General features: G+C 33.7%; 1 protein-coding gene across 17 annotated transcripts in view; it reads right to left on the bottom strand.

Annotated features, from left to right (window-relative positions):
- Positions 1-21,600, bottom strand: part of LOC150100204 (uncharacterized) — a 566,343-nt gene that overhangs the window by 299,102 nt on the left and 245,641 nt on the right. For all 17 annotated transcript variants that reach the window (XM_090402864.1, XM_090402869.1, XM_090402857.1 and 14 more), the window contains one exon: positions 8,073-8,213. In XM_090402864.1, coding sequence (XP_090258990.1) covers positions 8,073-8,213 — 141 coding nt within the window. The remainder of the gene's footprint in view (positions 1-8,072; positions 8,214-21,600) is intronic.

Here is a 21,600-nt window from a genome sequence, read left to right as displayed (position 1 = left end):
ACATGAAACTAGCTACCCTTATCACCTTCACTAAAGACCAGCTCTCTCCTCTCTCAGTTCCTGGTGTATATAAGATGGCCGGCTTGGTTGGCCAAGTGGTTAGCGTATCTGCTCTCCAGCTAAAAGGCTGTGGATTTGAATCCCATAGTGGACATGGATGTTTGTGATTTCCTGTGAAAATACTACTGGTGGTGGCAGCGGTAGAAGCATTGGGTGTAGTTGTGGTTCGTTGTAGTTGGTGGAGACAGAGAGATGTAGAGTAGGTTTCCTCCCTTTATGAGTCAATGGACTCCCTGGAGGTGTAACATAATAATAATAATAAGGTGCCTTGTTCCTGCAAGTTGGAATGTTATATAGGTGGATCAGCTACCATCTGCATAGAAAAGCATAAAAAAACACATCTGCAGTCATGACTCTGGTCAATCTGTTGCTCTTCAGGTCAACTCAGCTCTTCAGCCTAGTCAGTGGTACTAGAAGCTGTGCATGTGATTAATGGTTGTTGTGAATAGGTAATTTATGTACAGGATAAAAACCAGGTGACAGGACAGAACCTTGAAGCACTTCGGCATTGGTTGTGAAGCTCAAAGAGAGGGAACCATAGATGAAAGTGTAGAGATTAACATCGCCAAGGAAGATGACTTCATTGTTAAGGAATTTGGATTGCAGCAAAGCAAGATTCAAGGATAAGAATTCAAAGAAGTCAACAACTTCTTTGAATTCTTATCTAGGAGATCTGTAGAGACAAGTGAATAGCACATGATGAGATAAGGAAATATGAGGCCACAGAAGGTGAAAGGAGAGATTCAAGATTAGGCAACCACTGCAAGGAATGTTGGCTCTTACAAAAGTATAGGTACATTCTAGTACAAACAGTAAGAGATTGTGGTAACTGTCACAGTAATTTCAGGTTCAGTCAAAAACAGATCAGGTTTGGATGTCTGTGGGTGATGTGGACATTTGTTGGTGTTTATACCACAAATGTTGAAGAGATCTTTTTGGTAAGATTTTTTGAGTTATAAATTTTTTGGGATAATGGCATGCTAGAATTTCATAAGTAAATAGAAAAGAGTAGAGAGGGAGATAGACATGTCACATATAGAGAGCATCAAGTCTCCATGAAGAATGTGTAAAATCTTACATGATAATTTATCATGTTAATTTTTACAAGCTTTTTCTTTAGGAAATTACACATAAAGAAATGTCATTGTTTGCAATACTGCTATAAATTCTTGTGCGTGTGTAATAACTTAATTGCTAAACTTTGTTAAGTTAATGTGACACGTGAAATATGACATCACTATGTAACAATGTAAATGCACGTACATATATGCCAATTTCGAAAGATGTGCAAAGTGTGACATCATCATGTCCAGATGTTGATCCATGGCCATATACAGAGGTTTCGAGAAACACGCTCATGCAAACAAAATGAAGTCCAGCCTTTATAAGCTCTAGCATCAAGAGGGATTTACTTCTCAGAGCTCTTTGGCTTTGATTCTTTTAAAAACTTTTTTTTTTTTTCAAAATGATATTTATCCCACTTGAAATGAAATGTTAATCATTACCTTCTCATACCTGGGTCCGTGCCACATGAGGTCCACTGTCGGTACATTGAAAGAGGAGCATGTCTTACGTCCTGAGGTTGAGTCCACCACCACCATGAGAAGTCTGCTGTCTATTGTCAGAATGCCTCGATAAAAGAGAGCTGCCCACTGGTGCCACATCACCAAATTAAGGGTTCGAGAGGGTACAGAATTATCGACAACTCAGACATAGGAGAAGTTCAGCAGGAGATCAAGAGCAAGCCAGTAAAAAGAAAGAAAGAAGAACTTTAATGTGGACTAAAGAATCGTATAATGGACAGTGCTGAATGAGAGTGTTGCAAAGTTTGCAACTCATTGTAAGTACTTAGATATGTGATAATTTCGAACAAATTTGTGTCGAGCATGTCTCTGTTCATGGTCAATTGTGACAGTGTAAATAATTACAATAAAATTATGTAAGTTAATATTATAAGCGTAAGAAGGGTTCTGTATATGGTAATGTAAGTTAATATTGAGTTAGACTCACTCAAGGTGTGCTTTACATTATAACTGTATAAGAATGACAAGTAGGATGTACTAAATTGAATTCAGGCTTTAAGAGTAGAAGTGTAGGAGATCTAAACCTAATTCCAAAACATCTGTAACTATGAATTGTGATCCAATTGTATGAATGTGCTAATGTGGATTGAAAAGAGTAATAAGAATTCTTAATTTAGTTAAATGGTTTGTGAACAACACACTGGACTGATTTTGTCAATGCACTATCCCCCAAAATTATTCGAACCTGCATAAGATTAAGTAATGAAAAGTTGTGTATCAATCTCAGATTAAGTGATTAAGATCAAGCTATGACTGAATTAAGGTAAAGATTAACTTTAATGGGGAATAATGACAATACAGTCTAACTGGTGCAGTCAAAAAAACAAATTTATTAGACTATAGAGTGTGAGCAAAAATAAGATATAATAAAATATAGCAAAAACAGCAACCAACAATTAAGGCAGTCAACATTACGACAGTCAAAGAAATGGTTGAAGATAAAGCAATTTATTACAACTACATACCACTATGTGGCCTCCCTCAAGGCACAATCTGGCACAGCAAAGGGCAGTGAGATTATGTGCCGGTGTTAAATGTTCTGTATTTCTATTACGTCTTTATATTACCCTGCTTCATCTTTGTGTTCTTTACTTAAAACTTTGTGAACTGCTGTGAATGGTCGAATGACACCATTCATTTATTTCTACTAGATCTTATGTTCTCACACTCTATAGTCTAACAAATTTATTTGTTTTACGACTGCACCAGTTAGACTATGTATCAAGTGCGAGATTATATGATTTTTAAATAAAGACAAAGCAGATATTGTTAGCATTGCCCACTTATATTAAGCTTTATCTTTAATTAGTTGTATCTTAATTATCGATCACTTAAACTTTATCTTATGCAGGTTTGAAATTTTCAGGATAGTGCATTGACAGAATCAGTCCAATGTGTTGTCACAAACCATTTAATTAAATCAGAAAGGGATATTTACACAATACGATCCACATTAACATAGACACACACAATTACATTACAAGTCTTTGTCAATTTCAATTCTTCCTGATGCAGACTTAGTTCGAGGTTTCTTCCCTTAAAGTTAAATCAAAATCTAGAATATCTTGCTAGTCATATATACAAACTGGAAATAAGGCATACCTTAGGCAAACTTAATTCAATATTAAATTACATTATCCAGTTCAGTACGCTTCTTACTCTTACAATAATTAACTATACATAGTTGAGATTAAGACACACCTTCAGTGAGCTTATTTCAATTGTTAACTTACACAATTTTATTGTACCCATAAGCAGGCACTTGATGTACATTCTTGCTTGGGAATATCACATATATAAATACAATTCTCATTAAGTATTGCCTTTTTCATGAATTTTTTGTCCACACAAAAGTGCTCCTTTTTCCTTTTTCTTATTCCTGGCTCGTTCATGACTTCCCACAGTTTTCTTCTTTGTTTGAGTTGTTGACTATTGTATGCCCTCTAGGACTTTTAGCATGGCAGTACTGTACATCTCTTTCCTAGCGAGATGTTCTGACGATCGATGCAATACTTTTCATGGCAGTGGATCCAGGTAGTAGAAGATTGAGAACCTTAAGACCTACAATGCTTTTCTTTCGATTCCCCACAACGGACTTCACATGGCGGTGGACCCAGGTAAGAGAAGACTGAGAAATCTAAGACAAAGTACTTTTCGAAGTTTCGCCTCATAAAGGCCCGGACTTCCATTGTATGTACATGTGTTTCTCTCGAAGCTTCCATATATGATCATGTAAGACATCCAAACATGACGAAGTCATACTTCGCATCTTTTGAAATTGCCCGATATGGACATGGGTTAACAGCATTACATAATGACATCATGCGCCACATTATTTTAACAAAGGTCTATGATTAAGTTATTACAAAATACAAAATTGATTATAGACAAAATTGACATTTCTTTAAGTGCAATTCCCCTAGAAAAACACAAAATCAAACATGATAAGTTACTTATCATGAGAGATTTTAGACAAGCCAATAAGGAAGCTTCCTAAATGCATAACTATCAAGTTCAGTCTCAGATCAACTTGCAGAACTATTTTACTGCTGTACCATCAAAAATGGAAGAAGTTTTGAGATCTCCATAGTGCATCTGGCCTGGCTGGCCAAGTGGTTAGCATATCCACTCTCCAGTCAAAAGGCTGCAGGTTCGAATCCTGCCATAGACATGGATGCTTATGATTGTCTGGGAAAATACTAATGGTGGTGAGCGGTAGATGATGATAGTAGTTGTGGTTGGTGGATATAGAGGAGACGGAGAGTTGTAGAGTAGGTGCCCTCCCTCGATGAGGCTTTGGACTCCCTGGAGGTGTCGCATATAATAATAATAATAATATCCCTCACCTACATTAGAAGACTGCATGAGGCAGAAAACAGAATCTCCGCCTGGTGACCAAACATGGCAAAAGTCATTTCGGGTCCCCCAATAAACATTGTAATGGTAGTGGTTCACCAAGCAATGAAGATCATCTATCATCAAGGCTATTAAAGTTATTGTCTTTCACTTAAAAGTATTTCCAGAAATTTAGTTCCTTCTCTCCAGATTAGGGAAAAATTACAGGTGTGAAGTACTTCACAATCATATTGAAATTTTGTTCAATTCAATCTGGTTAGTACAGAATTATTACTATCACTCTGAACCATTCTATCAACAACTGATTAAAGCTGAATCAAATGCCATATGGTAATCTACATTCTAAATACTAAATTAACTTTCATCTGGCCAGGGAATATATAATTCTGAAATATTCTACCCTTTTGTGTCTGAACAAAATAGTCTAACCAAAACAGAAACATTTTTGTAGATTACAAATACCGAATTTCCATAAAATCTAACCAGAAACATTATGAGAAATAACATGCAATCAGATGGACAGCATCTCCATGTTACTTAAACTTCTCACCTCATGACCATCAGTAAGTTGAATTATTGGCACACTATGCAGGGGATGTAATGAATGAAAGATCTAAAGACCTAATTAGGCACCCTCTAATGTTGTATAAAAAGAAAAATTTCATTTGTATAGGAGTGATCTTAAGATGATTAGTGCCCAAATTTTTGGCAGATTAATACAGCCAAAAAATTAGCCATTGTTAACTCTAAAAATAGTCTCAGACCTGTAACAACTTCTATACACACTGGTTTTCTTCCATCTAATTCTGTGTGAAGGGGATGTTCAAAGTGTAGTCTGCCAGTTCTGACTTGCCATAATCATGGTGGTGAATATATTTCTTAAGTTCTAACAACAGACTATCTGTTAATTTAATAGAATCTCACTACCTCCCCAATCTTTGAATTATTCAAATTCACAGTACATGCAGGTTACTTTATTTGGCAAGGAAAAACTTCAGATTAATGATAATGTAATGAGTCCCCCCCACCAGTTGGCAGACAGTTATCTTAAGATCAATCCCTATAGATCTGTAATAACTTCTTTTATACAACATTATAGGGCACGAAATTAGAATGCTAGATATTTTTTGTCTGTTACAATTTTGAAGTGTTCCACTTACTCATTGTCATGTGAAAACTTTAACATGTTGTTTTGCTATGATGATGGTTTGAAATCCAATAAAATATAACCTAGTTAATAAACATTCTCTTCATAATTTATTTTGTTTGGTGTTGTAATACCATTAAAATAAGTTATGAATAGCATCCAACACCTAAACCTATCAACAAGATTCCAAGAGAACAACAGCAACATTTACAGATTTGGTAGAGTCATTTCCCCTCTTATATAAAATTCATACAACAATTCATAAATTAAATTAAGAACATCATATATAGGTTCAATATACATTTCGCCACAGCTACCAAAAACCTTCCTCAACCAGCTGAACAAAGCACAAACATATACAATTCATCATTGAAATCAGTGGCAGCTCATAAGAATTTGTAGTGGTGGGACTGCAATGCTACCAGCCCAAACTGCGTGTAAATCACGCATTACCCCCCACACACACACACACACAGGTGTGGTCTGCATTGAATGCAGCTCCAGCGTTGAGTATACTAGCCCTAGCCTGCACAACACAATAACTATTGCTACAAAATGAATTATATAAAATACTATCAAGCGGTATTGTATTACAAATAAGAAAATAATGGTTTTTAGATCCATTTTAACAACAATGACATTAATTTGTGTTGCTTGTGCTCGTGTAGTAGCATCATATCTTGGGCTGCAATGCTACCAGCCCAAACTGCACATAAATCACGCATTATCCCCACTGCGTTGTCTCCACTAGATAGCGGTTTGGTGCTCCAGCGTTGAGTATACTTGCCAGTACTAATACTAGCCCTAGCCCACACAACACATTGACAACTACAATGACTATTGCTACAAAATAAATTATATAAAATACTATCGAGTGGTACTGTATTATAAACAAGAAAATAGTGGTTTTTAGATAAATATATAAAAATTTAACAATGGCGATAATAAAACAGGAACTTTGATTTTATACTGGAGGAGCTGCAGCCCTTACGATGAGCTGCCACTGATTGAAATTGAAAACAGGCACTTTCATTTCTTGATATACTGGTCTCACATCCTCACTCTGGCTGGCTGCCTCTCAACCTTGGGCATACACATATACAGATACACAAATTCTTACAGCACCTAATGCAGAAACTTGACATCACAAGCACCATCAAAAATAGAGCAATAACAATTTTTTTATAAATGAACAAGCCTTTAAAGAAGGAATTGCAAATAATCAAAGCATTTATAAATGATAGTTACAGCAAAAATAATTCTCAACAGAATTATACCTAAAAATAAAATTGCAATAATGCCAAAGCAGTTACATACTGGAATTTCAAAATAATAATAAATAAATGAATAATAAGCAGATAACTATATAAGCTTACTTTAAACCTTCCAAAAATTTAAAGAGATTACTCAACCCCTCCAATATTTTTCTACATGGGATAACTCTAGGTTAACCAGTTCAGAAAAATATAATAAAGACTTAAAAGTTATCAGCTAATTCTAACTCCAGGATTCTAGGCACCAAACAGAATAACTTCAGCCTATATATGTACAGAAACCTGGCAGGAATAGGAATTGGGACTGCTGCCAGCACTAATCTGGTCCTTAATCAAATCATAATTGATAAGTTTCTAATACTCGAGAAATAAACATTCTCCAACTACCTAAAAATAATAAGACTCACTGGGCTTCAATAGTTGGCTAAATGAGTGATGATGTACTAAAAATTGTAGCATGGGTGCCCCCCTCCCCTCTCTCTCTCTCTCTGTGCATCCGAATGAGGGAATGTACACACACACTTCACATTAATATGAATGGGGGGGGGGGGGGGGTTTGAATAATTATTTTATCTTAAAGTTACTACACCACCACAATAGCAGTCTCCATAATGAGAGCAAGTGACTGCATGACAATGAAAAAAAATTGAGCTGGCTTGACAAATTTTTGTGAGGATTTCATTATCCCAAATTTCAATAATATTAATCCAACAACATCTTGTACATGGAGAAATAGCTGGATAGCAAAACAAATCTAGTAAATGCTTGTGCATTTTGCTAAAAACATGCTTAAAAAGGTTGGATAAAAAAGCTAAATACATTCATCTACCAAACAGAAAGATAAGACAATACTGACTGCTAAGAAAATCAAGAAGCAAATTAAACATAAAAAAAAAGTAAAAAAAGCTATAAGAAATATAAAGCAGAATGAAGTTAAAAAAAATTTTTGTTATTACAATAATAATAAAAAAAGAAAACATCTAAACTAACAAAAGCAAAAGGGAAACAACCACAAAAAAATTGCTTTAACAATTTAACTCACTGTTAAAAGTCTTTAAATAAAGAAGCATTACATTATGCATTTTAAACTGAACAATAATCTTGCTTGACATGAAATAAATTCAATCAACTTTTTTGTATTACTATACTTACATTCGGGTACTTTTAGTTTTATTTACTACGATAGCCGTTCCATTCTGATCAACATTATGGTCAAGGCCAAAAAACGCAGCAACTCTGTGGACTAGCATTCGATTGTAGGAACTCATAGAGGGAAATTTAAAAGATTGCCGTCTATAAGAGTGGAGGGAAAGAAAAAAAAAACTTTTTATATTATATACACAATGTAATGCCATTCCAATTTACTGTTTTTCAGTAACAATATAAATATTCCAGTTCTATTTGATAATGAGAAAATCAATCACACAACACAATAATTAAAAATATGATAAAAATAAACTATGCTTTAGTCAAAACTATATTATTTACTTCAAATTTAAGTTTGAAAATACAATGCAACATGTATGAAAATGAAGCAAATTTTAATAAGCTTGACTTGCAGCTTATGTTGAATGAAAAATACATGTAATGTATTTTTCATCCAACTGTACATTATGAGAATTGTGTGTTCCAGAATTTGGAATATACAAAACTCAGCTCCTTAGCATACCAGAAATATAATGGTAAAAGTGAGGATTTGTGAAACCTTTATGTTTGGCTAATGATATAAACATTTGGTATATAAAAAATTGGCTACATTATCATCACAAGATCCTACACAATAATGCCATTAAAAGCAAAAAAAAAAAAAAAAGATTACAAGAATGCCACAGCCATACCATACATTAAGGGAAAAAAAAAAAAAAAATAGACTACATAAATACAACATTCAGGCAATCTTCAAAACTTCCTGCAAAATTGAAATGTATAATCAGCCCATACAAAGATCCCCTTTTGCCCACCCAGGGGTTTAAAAAATTCAGTACACCTGCAACCTACCTTACATAAGGCAAACAGGGCACACCATCCCAATAAGAAAAAGACAAACGACACATTAAATTCCTCTACTATGGTAAAACAGACCTGTCAGACCATGTATAGTCAGACCACATAAGCAAGAGCTATCGTTGGCAGATGGCCACAAGTCAATTCATGTTGAAGGGAAGAAAGAAATAAGGCAATGTCACCAACACGTGAAATTACGTGCTTTATACGTAAAATTTTCCAACTGTTATACAAGCAAAATAGTTACCACTTTGAAAACTACAATGATCATAAAAGAGAAGTTCATTTTACGACGTGTAATAATAAACACTCATCCCAAAATACGGATTGATTACCCTATTATCGGAATGGATTCTCCTTCTTTTGACATGCGCAGAAGTGTCAAAGGTGTCACATGTGACATGTTACAGAATCAACTGGAAAGGCACTAAGTACCCACACCACACCAAAACCTGGTTTGAAGGAAAGTTCAAGGGAGCTTGTAAAATGCTGAAACATCATCTGAATCTAAACAAGAATGATAGATTGGTAATTCCAAGAATCTGGAGGACCAGCTGCAACCTATATAGCATCCAAAATATGATGGCAGAACCCCCCCACAAGAAAACCTTAATACTCTAGATATGTGTTTAATGTAGTTCTGCTATAAAACTTATTTTTATTTATTTAGAGGGTTTTTCTATCATCTATATATTATTATACTGATATATATATAAAATTATTTTATTTTGTTAATTTATATTTTTTTTTACACTAGAGGTCAGGCTAGGGTAAATGACTAACAAAGCAATTAGATTAATCTTATTATTGTGTAGTGTCATGTGGCTTTTGTCCTGTGCATAGGTATGCTTTCCTGATGATCACCTCGATACAGAGGCTGAAACATTGTGTTATTTTCATAATTATACGTAAAGTAATTACTCCAATATGCATGTTTTGTCTCCATAAATTCTTCACTATGGCATACTAGTCAGTTTAAATGTCTCTTCCTCTTTATTCACCAACATTCCACTTACAGCCATCTTTGACCTAATTCAAGCTCATTTTTCTCTCATTACTCCATTTCATCACCATGAATTCAAGCTATTTTGTTTGGAAAGGCAAATTTTATAAATAAATATAGCAAACAGATATGGGCTTTTTAATCATCTTTCCCCTCAAATACTTTACAGAGATTGTTAAGTCTTAGTCTTAAACTCTGCCCACTTCCATTCAGCTAAGCAATGTAGATGATGTGTTCACTATTTGGCCACATGGATCACACAAAACACCCTTCTATCCCATTTCAGCAACTAACATTCAAGGATTCTATGCACTTACATATATACAGTATAATAAAAAACAGTAACAATAATCTGCTTGTCCTAGATAAACTGATTACCTAAACCTAATGGATACTTGGCATTCATTGGCAGAGAACTCATGCACAAAAGTAAATAAATACATACCATCACACCTCACAAAAGGATGGCATTATAAAATTCCTGGATCAAAAGGATAAAATTTATTTGCTCAATGACAATGAACTCTAATTCACTCTTATACACAATATGTACAATCCAAAATCAAATAATAAAAAAATATATCAATACCCCTTATCTGCCTATTCTTTTTAAACATAGACTTCAGTTAATCATCATCTCATATATCCATGGCACTTGCAAAAAGTTGGCCTTTTTTTTCTTCCAAATCACAATCTGGTAACTACCTTTAAACCAAACAACAAATTAGTATCCCTTATCTGCCCCTCTAAACACTAACTATCCTCCCTGCATTTGACTAGAGTCTACCAAATTCCCTGTAGTTGTAATCTATCATATTATGACCAAACAAGCAAAATGATGAACATCAGAATCTCAAAGCACTAAGATCACATCTAATATCACCAGCATGTCTGCTCGGGACTTAAAGATCATACTTGGATCTTCAATCACCCTATGCCCAATAAACCATGGTAACCTCAATGAATATGGATACATTAACCTGCCTACCCGACATCTGGGAAACACATTGTATCAATGTCAAAGAACATCCAATTAAATCCAAGAGGAGGTGCAATTCAGAACTTTAGGCCTGCTTCTATTTCGCTACTTCAGTCTCACTTAAATAAGAGACTGAAGTAGAAAAGGTATGTAGTGTCTGCATGCACACATTTACTAGTGTTCATAATAGTGCTTCATGGTATAAAGAGATCAGAAAAACCAGATAAAGCATAATTTTACTGAGTTACTAGTATTATGTAGGATTTCAAACCAGCATTTTTAGAAGAATGTCATACAACTGTGAAATTAAAAGTGTGGTATGACACACTCAGCACTCAATTAGATCAATGCAGAACCATTTCAGATTTTAGATTATTTTATTAGGTTAATTCAGAGAAGTCAAGCTAAATGTGATCTTAGAATAGTCCCACAGATCTTAGACAAATTGATGCAGCCATACTTCACAAAATGTACTTTTACAATAAAAATAGCATCACATAAAGATTACTCTTATGAAAAACTTGAGCTTTCTTTTCAGAGGTGCTTCAAATAGGAGATAGCAAGTTTCACTCTGATGTTTGGGTATCAGGTGTGGAAAGAATTCATCAGGGAATTGCAGTATTATAGGGATTGTAGCATCAGCATTAAAGCCATTACAATAAGTTCTGTGGCAGGGCTGTGTAATTAGAACAATGTTAAATAAACGAAATGCAAGTTAAAGTTTAAATAAAAATTAATACAGAAGAGTTAGCACCGAATTTTTTTAACTATATAAAATTTTTGTCCAAGTATTAAGGGTATCATCAGTACTAATTCAAAATTAAAGAAGGTACAAGTAGCATAACAAAGACAAACATTAAAATGTGTCAGCCACAGATACAAATAAAGCAGCATTGCATGGCTCAAACTACTGCAAAAGTCTGAAAGTGCAGACTGGGTAGTGGTGGGTAGTTGCCCTTCCCATAATGCATAGCATTATACACACCAGAAAGGATGTGTGCTTTGCATTGAGAAATTAAGACAATTGATGTGAAGTCATTAGCCTTGTTATACAAGTAACCCAGTCTTGAAGGTATTTCACCCACAAACTTTGCTTACACTTGGATAAAGGATTAAACCAAGAATATAATTTCCTGGCATCTTTAATTTATAGTATAACCAAGTGAAAAAACTTTCAACAATTGTCAACTGATTGTCATACAAATGGGAAGAAAGGTTTGTGTCGGAAGTTCATTTAAGTTTTTTCTTTTTATATAACGTGTTTAATTAATAACGCAAGGCAACAATAAGAAAATAATATAATTACTTATTTGCTGATATTTCACTAGTTTTATAACCAACAACTTCAGAGCACAAAAGTTTGTCACAATATGCAAACGGCAATAATTAATAGAGACAACAGTTTAAAATTGTAACACAAAGAACTAAAGTTCTACCTAACTGTCATCTATTGATGGATAAAGAGAAAATTTAACAAGTATTAATTTGATCTTAAAATAACTATCATCCAGATTTTTGGTAAACTGATAGAGCCATAATTGTTAAGTTTCGGATAATATTTCAAGCTGCTGATGATTCCAAAAACAGTTACTTCCTCAGATGGAAGAAAATTAGAAAATAGAAAATAGAAAATAGAAAAATAGAAGTGCTTCACACAAGTCATTTTCTTCCATCTGATCTTGGGTGAAGTGGTATCTAAGGCAGGTCTGCTAGACCAACCTGCAGATCTTCCTGTCTATCCATAGTAAGTCACATCATACATGCACTCCTGGATGTGACAAAGGAGTGAGTATGTCCTTAAGCAAACGGATGAGGGTGGCCTTTGATTATATGGTTTAAATTTGATGTGGAGGTGATATTTATTCAGAACTCTGGATATTTAATAATAATTCTGCATATTCTAATGAATCTTATAATACTCTGAGAAAAATTGTGGAAGGAAAGATGAGAGAAGAACAAGCTGGATTCAAGCCAAATAGAAGATGTCAAGAAATAGTTGAGAAATCACTGGAGTATAACAAGAATCTGTATTTAAGTTATGTAGATCTGGAAATGGCATGACAAAGTGCCAAGAAAATAGCTGTTCAAAATGCTCCAGTTATCTGGTGTAAATGAAGCATTATATCAGCAATATTTAGTCTATATTTGAGTTGTAATTCAGTTAGAGTCAGGGAGTACAGGAAGATGGTTTGATGTTAAATCAGGTGTGAGACAAGAGTGTACATTATCGACACTGTTATTCATCATCTATATGGATCACATTATAAAGGACTATGGGAATTAAACCTGATATTAAAATTGGATATGTTAATCTCAGCTCTTTATTTTATGCAGATGTAGTTATACCTCTAAACAAATCTGGTGCAAGTCTCCAGGATTCTCTAACTATAATGAATAACAACTGAAATAAATGTGGCATGAAAATCAGCAATAAAAAGACACATTGAAAATATCAACTAAATCCTTAATGGAAAACTTACAGAACAAGTGAATAAATTTATATGAAATAAGAGAGAAATCAGTCAAAAAAACTAAAACTGGCTGTATACAAGACAGCCAGTTTTAGTTGTTTTTTTTTATTCAAATTTAATTGTCAAAGTTAATTGTTCAAACCAATTTTTAACTTATGGATCAAGGGAAGGGAGGAGATTTGAGAGGGACATTTAATATTTTCTCTATTTCTGGGGATTATAGTCATTGACTAAAAAAAAAAAAATGCGTGCTGAAGGTGAAGGTAGTTCTGTGATAAGAGTAGTCTCATGGAAACAGATAACTCTGACTGTGTGTGTTAGTATTTTTAGGATATATTATTGAGCTGGATGATGATGTGATTGTGCAAATATCTTCCAATGTATGTAAGTGTTCTATAAAGAGAAAAAAATATAATAAACAATTTGGAAAATATATCTAGAAAGGACAAACATATTATAATTTTATAAAGTTATTATATTCCTTTCCATTGTGAAGTGGATTTTCGGATGCTGGCTATTTAAATTCACTATAAATGTATCTAATGTGTGACCAAATTGCAAACACATTATTAACATAACAAAGCTAATCCAATGGTTTGAGAGCAGCTGTGTTGAGTGCTTGGTGGCTAAGTTCTATGTAAAAACTGGCTGCAGGGAGGGGGTTATTTATTTTTAACATAAAAATGACATTAGACTTTAGAGGAGTTCTACTTTATTCGTTTGGCTGACACATTCTTATTGTTGAGGCTTTGTTATGTTATTAGCACCTTTTGTAATTGTGAATTACTTGGCAAAAAACTTTATGCAATTAAAAATTTAAGTGTTTGTTGTATTAATTTTTATTGTCAGTAGAACAACCCTAGCTCTGCATATATGTGTTTCATAATTCTATATTGTTGGGGTAGATATTTAGGCCACAAGACCAAGTAGCAAACTATACATCTATCTACATGGTATAGTCAAAGTGTTAGTTTTTGGTAGTGGTGTTAAGTATTTGGGTTTCTAGACATTCTATACAGAAACTGGCTAGCAGGAGAGACTGCAATGCAGTTCCATTTCCAGCTGCATGTATTTACACCCCCATTTCCATGAAAGCTCTGACCTGAATTGATATAAAGTAATATCAAAGCTATTCATGATGTCTACAGATCTTATTTATAGGGTTTTAATCATCATCAAATTCCTGACATACACCCTCAGGGGATGTACTGGATCTTATGATAGTACTACATGAAATGTTACATCATTACAAAATTCTTATCAACAATGTTACTCCAGATTAGCCTGTTATCTGTCAACATTCAAATATTATCAGATCTTATATGTCTATCCCCTAAGACAATTTTAACTGTATCAATCCACATACACCTTGGTCTTCCTCTGGATCTTTTTCCTGCCATCCTGGCAAAGAACTCTTGTTTACCTAATCTTTCCTCTTCCATTCTGTTTAAGGGGCCATACCACCTGAGATTAGGGCTGCTAACACATTCCTGAATGCTGACAAGTTCTTTCTAACATCCTTGTTTTTTAAGATGATACTGCCTTTGATGCCTCTGTTCAGTCCCCTAATCTTAGGACTCTCATATCTGTGGTCTCCAGTCTATGATCAAGAGTTTTATTTCTAACCCAGCTCTCAGATCCATAACTTAAACTTGATTTGAACACAGTCTTGTAGACAGCTAGTTTAGTGTTTTAACTAATCTCTCTCTCTTATCACATAAGTTTATTCAGCTGACTACCTACCATACAAGCTTTGCTAATTCTGCTGTCTATTTCCAAATTTAATTTTCCATCTTCACTAAAAACTATGCCTAAATAGCTGAAATGTTTTACTTGTTCTATAGGTTCTGCATATTTTCAGTGTTTTTGTCTTTTTAAAGCTGATTTTCATACCAAGTTTATTACATCAGTTATTTGATTTGGTCAGGGAATCCTGCAGACTTGTCCTGATTTTATTTAGAAGTATAACATAATCTGTATAAAGTAAAGAGCTGAGAATTGATATTAACTATTGATAATAGTTGATATTAACTATTATCTACAGTTTGTGGATATAGCAGTTATAGCTGATAACAAAGACAAACTGAAATCCACCCTGAAAAAGATGGAAGAAATTTTCACATAGTACAGCCTAAAAAGTAATTATAAGAAAACAAAACTATTAATTACAAGCAAAGCAAATCCAATGAAAATAAACCTGGAAATAAATAACCTAATACAACAGGTATCCTCTTTTAAATATCTTGGAAGCCTTATCACAGAAGATGGAAGAAACCAATCGGATATTAAAGCACGAATAATCTTGGCCAAAAAAGCTTCTGCAACAGAAGAAACATTTTTACCAGTAAAGGACTTAGCACCCAGCTCAAAAAAAGGCTAGTGAAAACATACACACGGAGCATTGTTTTATATGGTTGTGAGGCCTGGACGCTAACAAAACAAGACATCAAAAAGTTGAAGGCATTTGAACTTTGGTGCTAGAGAAAGATGATGAACATTAGTTGGACAGAAAGAAAAATTAATAAAGAAGTTCTAAATATAGTTCATGAAGAGCAGTCACTAATGAACCACATCAATAAGAGAAGAAAAAGCCTCATTAGACACCATCTAAGGCAGTGATGGAGAACCTTTTTACCCAGGTGTGTCAAACATCTTTTTTTTTTAAATATTGACGTTGATGTGCCACTTGCATACATGCATTATAAATTTAACTACATAATCATAGATGGTGACTTATATGTATCATATTAGGCTATTTATTTAATAGAACATTGATATAAAATCTATGAATTCATATTATACAATTAATTTAATAAAGTGAAATTACAAACTTACATTACATTTAATGAGTTTTCTGTTGCTGAGTACTGGTAGAAAGTTGCTTTATAGAAGGGCTATAGTGTGTACATTTTAATGCTCCACAGGCAGCAGCACTCAAACCATTGCTCAATCTATTTCTCCCTTTCGATTTGATATCATTTAAGGCAGAAAATAGAGTTTCACAAGAGTATGCAGAAGAGAAAATTGTTAGAAGAGCTTTAGCAAAGATTTTAAGAGCATGAAAGTTTTCGGGAAGGCTATTCCACATGCTTAGAATTTCACAGTCTGAATTTTTACACGCAGTATCATGCAGATGTTCCCACTCAAGTTCTAATTCATTTCTGAGAGCAATAAACTTTCTTTTCCAGATAGGATTACACTGGAAGTCAGCTAGTTGCATTTCTAGATCTTTTAAATCCAACCACTCAAAGCTATCTAATTTAAGATCCATGAATTCTGTTTCATCAGGATACTTTATGAATTGGATTGTTTCTTCCAACATTGGAAATTGCTCAAATCTAGAAGAAAACTGCTCAGTTACTGACTTTAGAACTTCGATAGATTAGTTGATATGTTGTTCACGATTTTTGGGGCTGGTTTCGTTAAAAAAAAATTTTCACTCTTGGGAAATACTTAAAATTGTTACTTTCTAAATCGCGTTGATATATTTTGAGTTTATTCTCAAAGCTCTTGATCGTGCCAAACATAACATCGACAGATTTTCCGAAACCTTGCAATTGTATATTAAGTTCATTCAGGTGCAATGAAAAATCTGTGAAAAACATCAGCTTACTGAGCCAAGCAGAATCGTTCAACCGAGAAAATTCGTGCTCCATGACCTTCGTATTTAAATATAATTTAATTTCATTTAAACATTCGAACCATTCAAGTACTTGGTCACAACTCAACCATCGAATATTATTGTACATTAATAGACCATTGTACACTGATTCAACTTCGCTTAAAAGTGAATTAAATTCTCATTTGTTTAAAGTCCTGGTAACAATAAAATTAGTTACCTTTGTCACAATTCTCATCACATCATCCAAATCCTTTAAGCCTGATTTCTCACACAGTGTCTCCGGATGTATAATACAATGGAAACAAACCAGGGGATGACCAACATATTCTGTAAATTGTTTGATAAAACCAACATTACGGCCAACCATATTAGGTGCGCCGTCAGTTGTAATCGAAAATATTTTCGATAAATCTATCTGTTTCTCACGGAACACTTTAACAACACAGTCACATATGTCTTTACCTGTTGTGTTTTGAGATAAATTTTCTAACTTTATCAATTCCTCATGCATAGAATCACCATGAACATACCTTGCAATAATAGCCAATCAAGCTGATGACGTAATATCTGTAGTTTCATCGAGACAAATGGGAAAAACAATGGCATGAGTATTATTTGATTTTCTATACTAGCATTCATTGATGTAACTCTGTCTTTAATAGTATTCCTAATTAATGGTAACTCTTTCATGCGCTTTACAATAGCTTCCTTATTATGAAAGTCCTCAAATAAAAATGGTACACACTTTACGAAAGCTTCTTTAATATAATCACCATCACTAAGTGGTTTCCCATGTTCAGCAATAGTATGTGAAATGCTGTAACTTGGGGGCTACTAAATTTGGAAGTCCTGAAACAAATTTAATTAAAGTTCCTGATTGCGATTCTGCCAGTTTTAGATGTTGCGATTCTTTGCATTCTTCAAAAGTTTTTTCTAGGAGCCATTTGTGCTTAGTTTCAAAATGTCTTCTTACATTCAAAGTTCTACTCACAGATAGCTGACCGCACAATTTACAGAGAACTTTATCCCCTCTATCAATAACACCATATTGTTCAGTCCAGGCATCTTGGAAATTTCTTCCACTTCCTTTCTGTGATAATTTTAGTTTTTTATTAGTGCTAGCTGCCATTGTAAAAGGGTTCACAAATTAAAAAATAGCACAATTATATACAGCGGTAATTAAGCAGTAATAATTAATAAGAAATAACAATTACTGGAAATGAATTATACACCAACTCAAATTACTTAAGTGGCAGACCATGCAAGACTACCACTACTTTCAGCAGGGTTGCAAGATTTATTACCGGTACATTTGTAGCAACCTTGTTGCATTTTACTCTCTATCGTGCTACTAAATAGCGGCTATTTAGTAGGTTTTGTTGCGACGTCATCGTAAGTTGTTACTATTTGCATTATTTAACAAAATTTACTGAATTTATTGCAACTATAAAAATGTTTTCATTATTTACTCAGATAAATTCAATATTTAATGATGCGAATTATTTTTTCTGTTAAAGTGGTTTTAAATATGTTTAGAACTTGTATTACTCAGTCGAGAGACTTGGAATGCACACATGAACGAATTTCACACAGAAGTCAAATGAAAACTTTAAGTTTATAATATATAAAGCACTTATTTATAAGTTTGTATCGTATAATATTGATGATAATTTTTATAAGTTTTTATAATATCATGACTATGCAGAAATGATGATTAAGAAAGAAAACAAACTTAAAATGCTCGTTGTTTATAGCTAATTACAAAATAAAATAGAAATAGGCTAACTATAAAATATAATTCTTTCAATGAACCAAAACCTACCTGCGCCTTAACTGAGAGCGATCTTACACGATTTATTGCAGTTTTTTCATCAGAATATCAATATCTTTCAACATCCAAGGTGCGTCACCTGAAACCCTCAAGTGTGTCAGTGCTGACATGCATGTCATAGGTTCGCCATTACTGATCTAAGGCATGGGGGACTCATTACAGAAATAATGGAGGGGACTGTAGAGGGAAAGAAGCCACAAGGCAGACCAATAATTTTATATATAAAAAACATTATGATGCTAACTGGTTATGAAGAGATAAAAGGAGGTCACAGGACAGGATGTTATATGCTGCTATAACTAACCAATCTTTGGACTGATTAGAAGAAGAAGAGATGCTTTTAAACTGAGCATTCATCTAGCAACCTTCATCCTGTTCTCCAAAAGATCAACCTCATCCTCCTGCATATCCTCGAGTGTGTATAAGATTCATTGTGCCTCCAACTTAGTCTAATTTGGATGGATTGGATCTGTTAACATCCACCTTGAAGAGCATTAACATTGCATTTGCAATTATCTGTATGGTAAGTCAGGAATGGACACCAATGCTTTAGATAGTTGTTCAAACAGTATTAAATAGAAGGCATGTCTGCCACAGAGAAGTTACTAAAGGCCTGAGAGACTATATTTAGAATCAGTACAGACTGTGAAAAACTCCCTGTAACTCTAATAAGTATGGCTGCATTAGTTTCCTAAGATCAGGGAGACAGTCATTCTAAGAGCATTTAGCTTGACTTATCAGAATTAATTTTGTTTTTTTTTATACAGTCCATAAACACACTCCCTACAAACTTCAATAAGTATGGTTGTATTAATCTATATAAGATCAATGAGATTGTTATTCTAAGACTCCTTTAGATGGACTTATCTGAATTAATTTTCAAACATGGAAAAGCTTATGTATCCGTCGCACATGTTGACGGTAATATGTCAGAACACAGAAAGATAAGTAAATAATTATTGACTTATTGCTGATGTTTCACTGGTGTAATAACCAGCACAAAACACAGTTTGTCAAAGAGACTACAACAACATGGTGTAATAATGGGACTAGTTTGAAAAATTGTAGCTACAACACAAAAACTAAAATCCTAATTAGGAGCCCTCTATGTTAAAAAAAAAAAAACAGAGAAAGCAGGTAATAGTTATGTCTTAAGATGGCAGTCTCCCAAATCTTAGGCAAATTTATACAGCCATATTCAGAGTATGTTTCATTTTACAAGTCAGAGAGAAGGATCTCTGACTTGTAAAATGAAAGCTTCTGTGCAGTACTTTTGTTTTCTTCCAGTTGATCCTGTGTGCAGGAGTATCCTAAGCATGATTTGCTAGGCCCGACTTGCCATAGCGATAGTGGCGGATGTATCTTTTATGTTCACTGATGCGGATGTCCACAGTTCTTCCTGTTTGACCATAGTAAGCTTGATCACGTGAGCAGGGTACTTCGTAGACTCCTGGATATAATAAAGGAGAGATGCTGTACTTGGATTAATCTGAATTAATTTCGTCTTTTATCCAGACTCTAGAGGCAGTCATCTTAGTTCCATTTTCAGTTATAATGTGAAATGTTCCCGCAACATTTCAGAAACATTTAGGTGGAAGATGAATATCACTGCCCAGTAATGAGGCCACCAGTTTATTGCATGCCTGTTGTGGCTTGTAAAGCTCCACATTTAGTATCTGGAGCAGGGTTTCTGGATTATGTAAAAAATAAATAAATAAAAAATATAATAATAAAATAAATAAAATACAATAAAACAATTTTTTTAAAAATCCTTAGTTCACCCAGAGTACTACTGTACCATAGATTTACAAACCTTTCATGGGTGGGAATCACATTAAAAAAGAAAGTTTCATTGTCTTTATTAGTGTATTCATCTCTGATTATGTCAATTTGACTATCCTGAAATACTGGATGTAATAATTTAATCTATTTATATATTGTAATTTCCTTCCTAATACATCGAGATGAAATATTTTGTAATGCACTATTAAATCTCCTAAGTTACATAGTTTACTACCTGTCAATAAAAATATGGTAGGAGATAGAAGCTTTACCCCCCCCCCCCACTCCCATCATTCAAGGAATAGAACCAATTACCCAATAAGTCTAGGAATTTACTTAGGAGAATTTGGGTTTAGGGTACACAGAAACAATCCACCAGTGCCTAATTGGATGAAATCAATTAATATATATTTTTATATCATATAAGTAAAGTGGATATTAGATCCAGCATTATTTCAAAGTCAAATGTAGAAATGCAAAAGTTTCATTTCTGGATCTAATATCCACTTTAATTATATAATTTTGCATTGCTAAACTGAAAGCTTCTGGCTCCTTATTTTAGTAAATATTCTTTGAATGTCATTTCTTTCAATATTTTTCTGTTGTTCATGGAGAATTGTTATCCTCATAAAATTCAAAGAAAAATACCCCATGACCAATTCAATCTCATACACAAGCATGAGGAAAAGGAATGTTAAACCTTATTTTAAAACACACAGAACCTGTCAATAATATCTTGACAAATTCTAAATAATAAAATTTATTCTTCAATGCATGCTATATCATCAAAGTTACTTCAACATTGTGAACAAATGCAAATCTTAAGCAAAGAATTAAAGCTTGAACACACCCTGACCTCCAAAATAAGAATACTGAAAGTTAAAATATTGATTTAGTGAAAAGATTTAATAAAAGCATTCTTTATGTCATAAAGACAAGTCCTAGGAAAGTATAATATTGATATTCAGTATTACATTAGAGTGAAGTC

Source organism: Typopeltis vanoorti, chromosome 13 (genome assembly GCF_054136105.1).
Source record: "Typopeltis vanoorti isolate ZY-2024b chromosome 13, IOZ_Tvanoo_1.0, whole genome shotgun sequence".
NCBI classification, from domain to species: Eukaryota; Metazoa; Arthropoda; class Arachnida; order Uropygi; family Thelyphonidae; genus Typopeltis; species Typopeltis vanoorti.
Note: the sequence above shows the minus strand (reverse complement) of the source record. Positions and strands in the feature narration are given on the sequence as shown.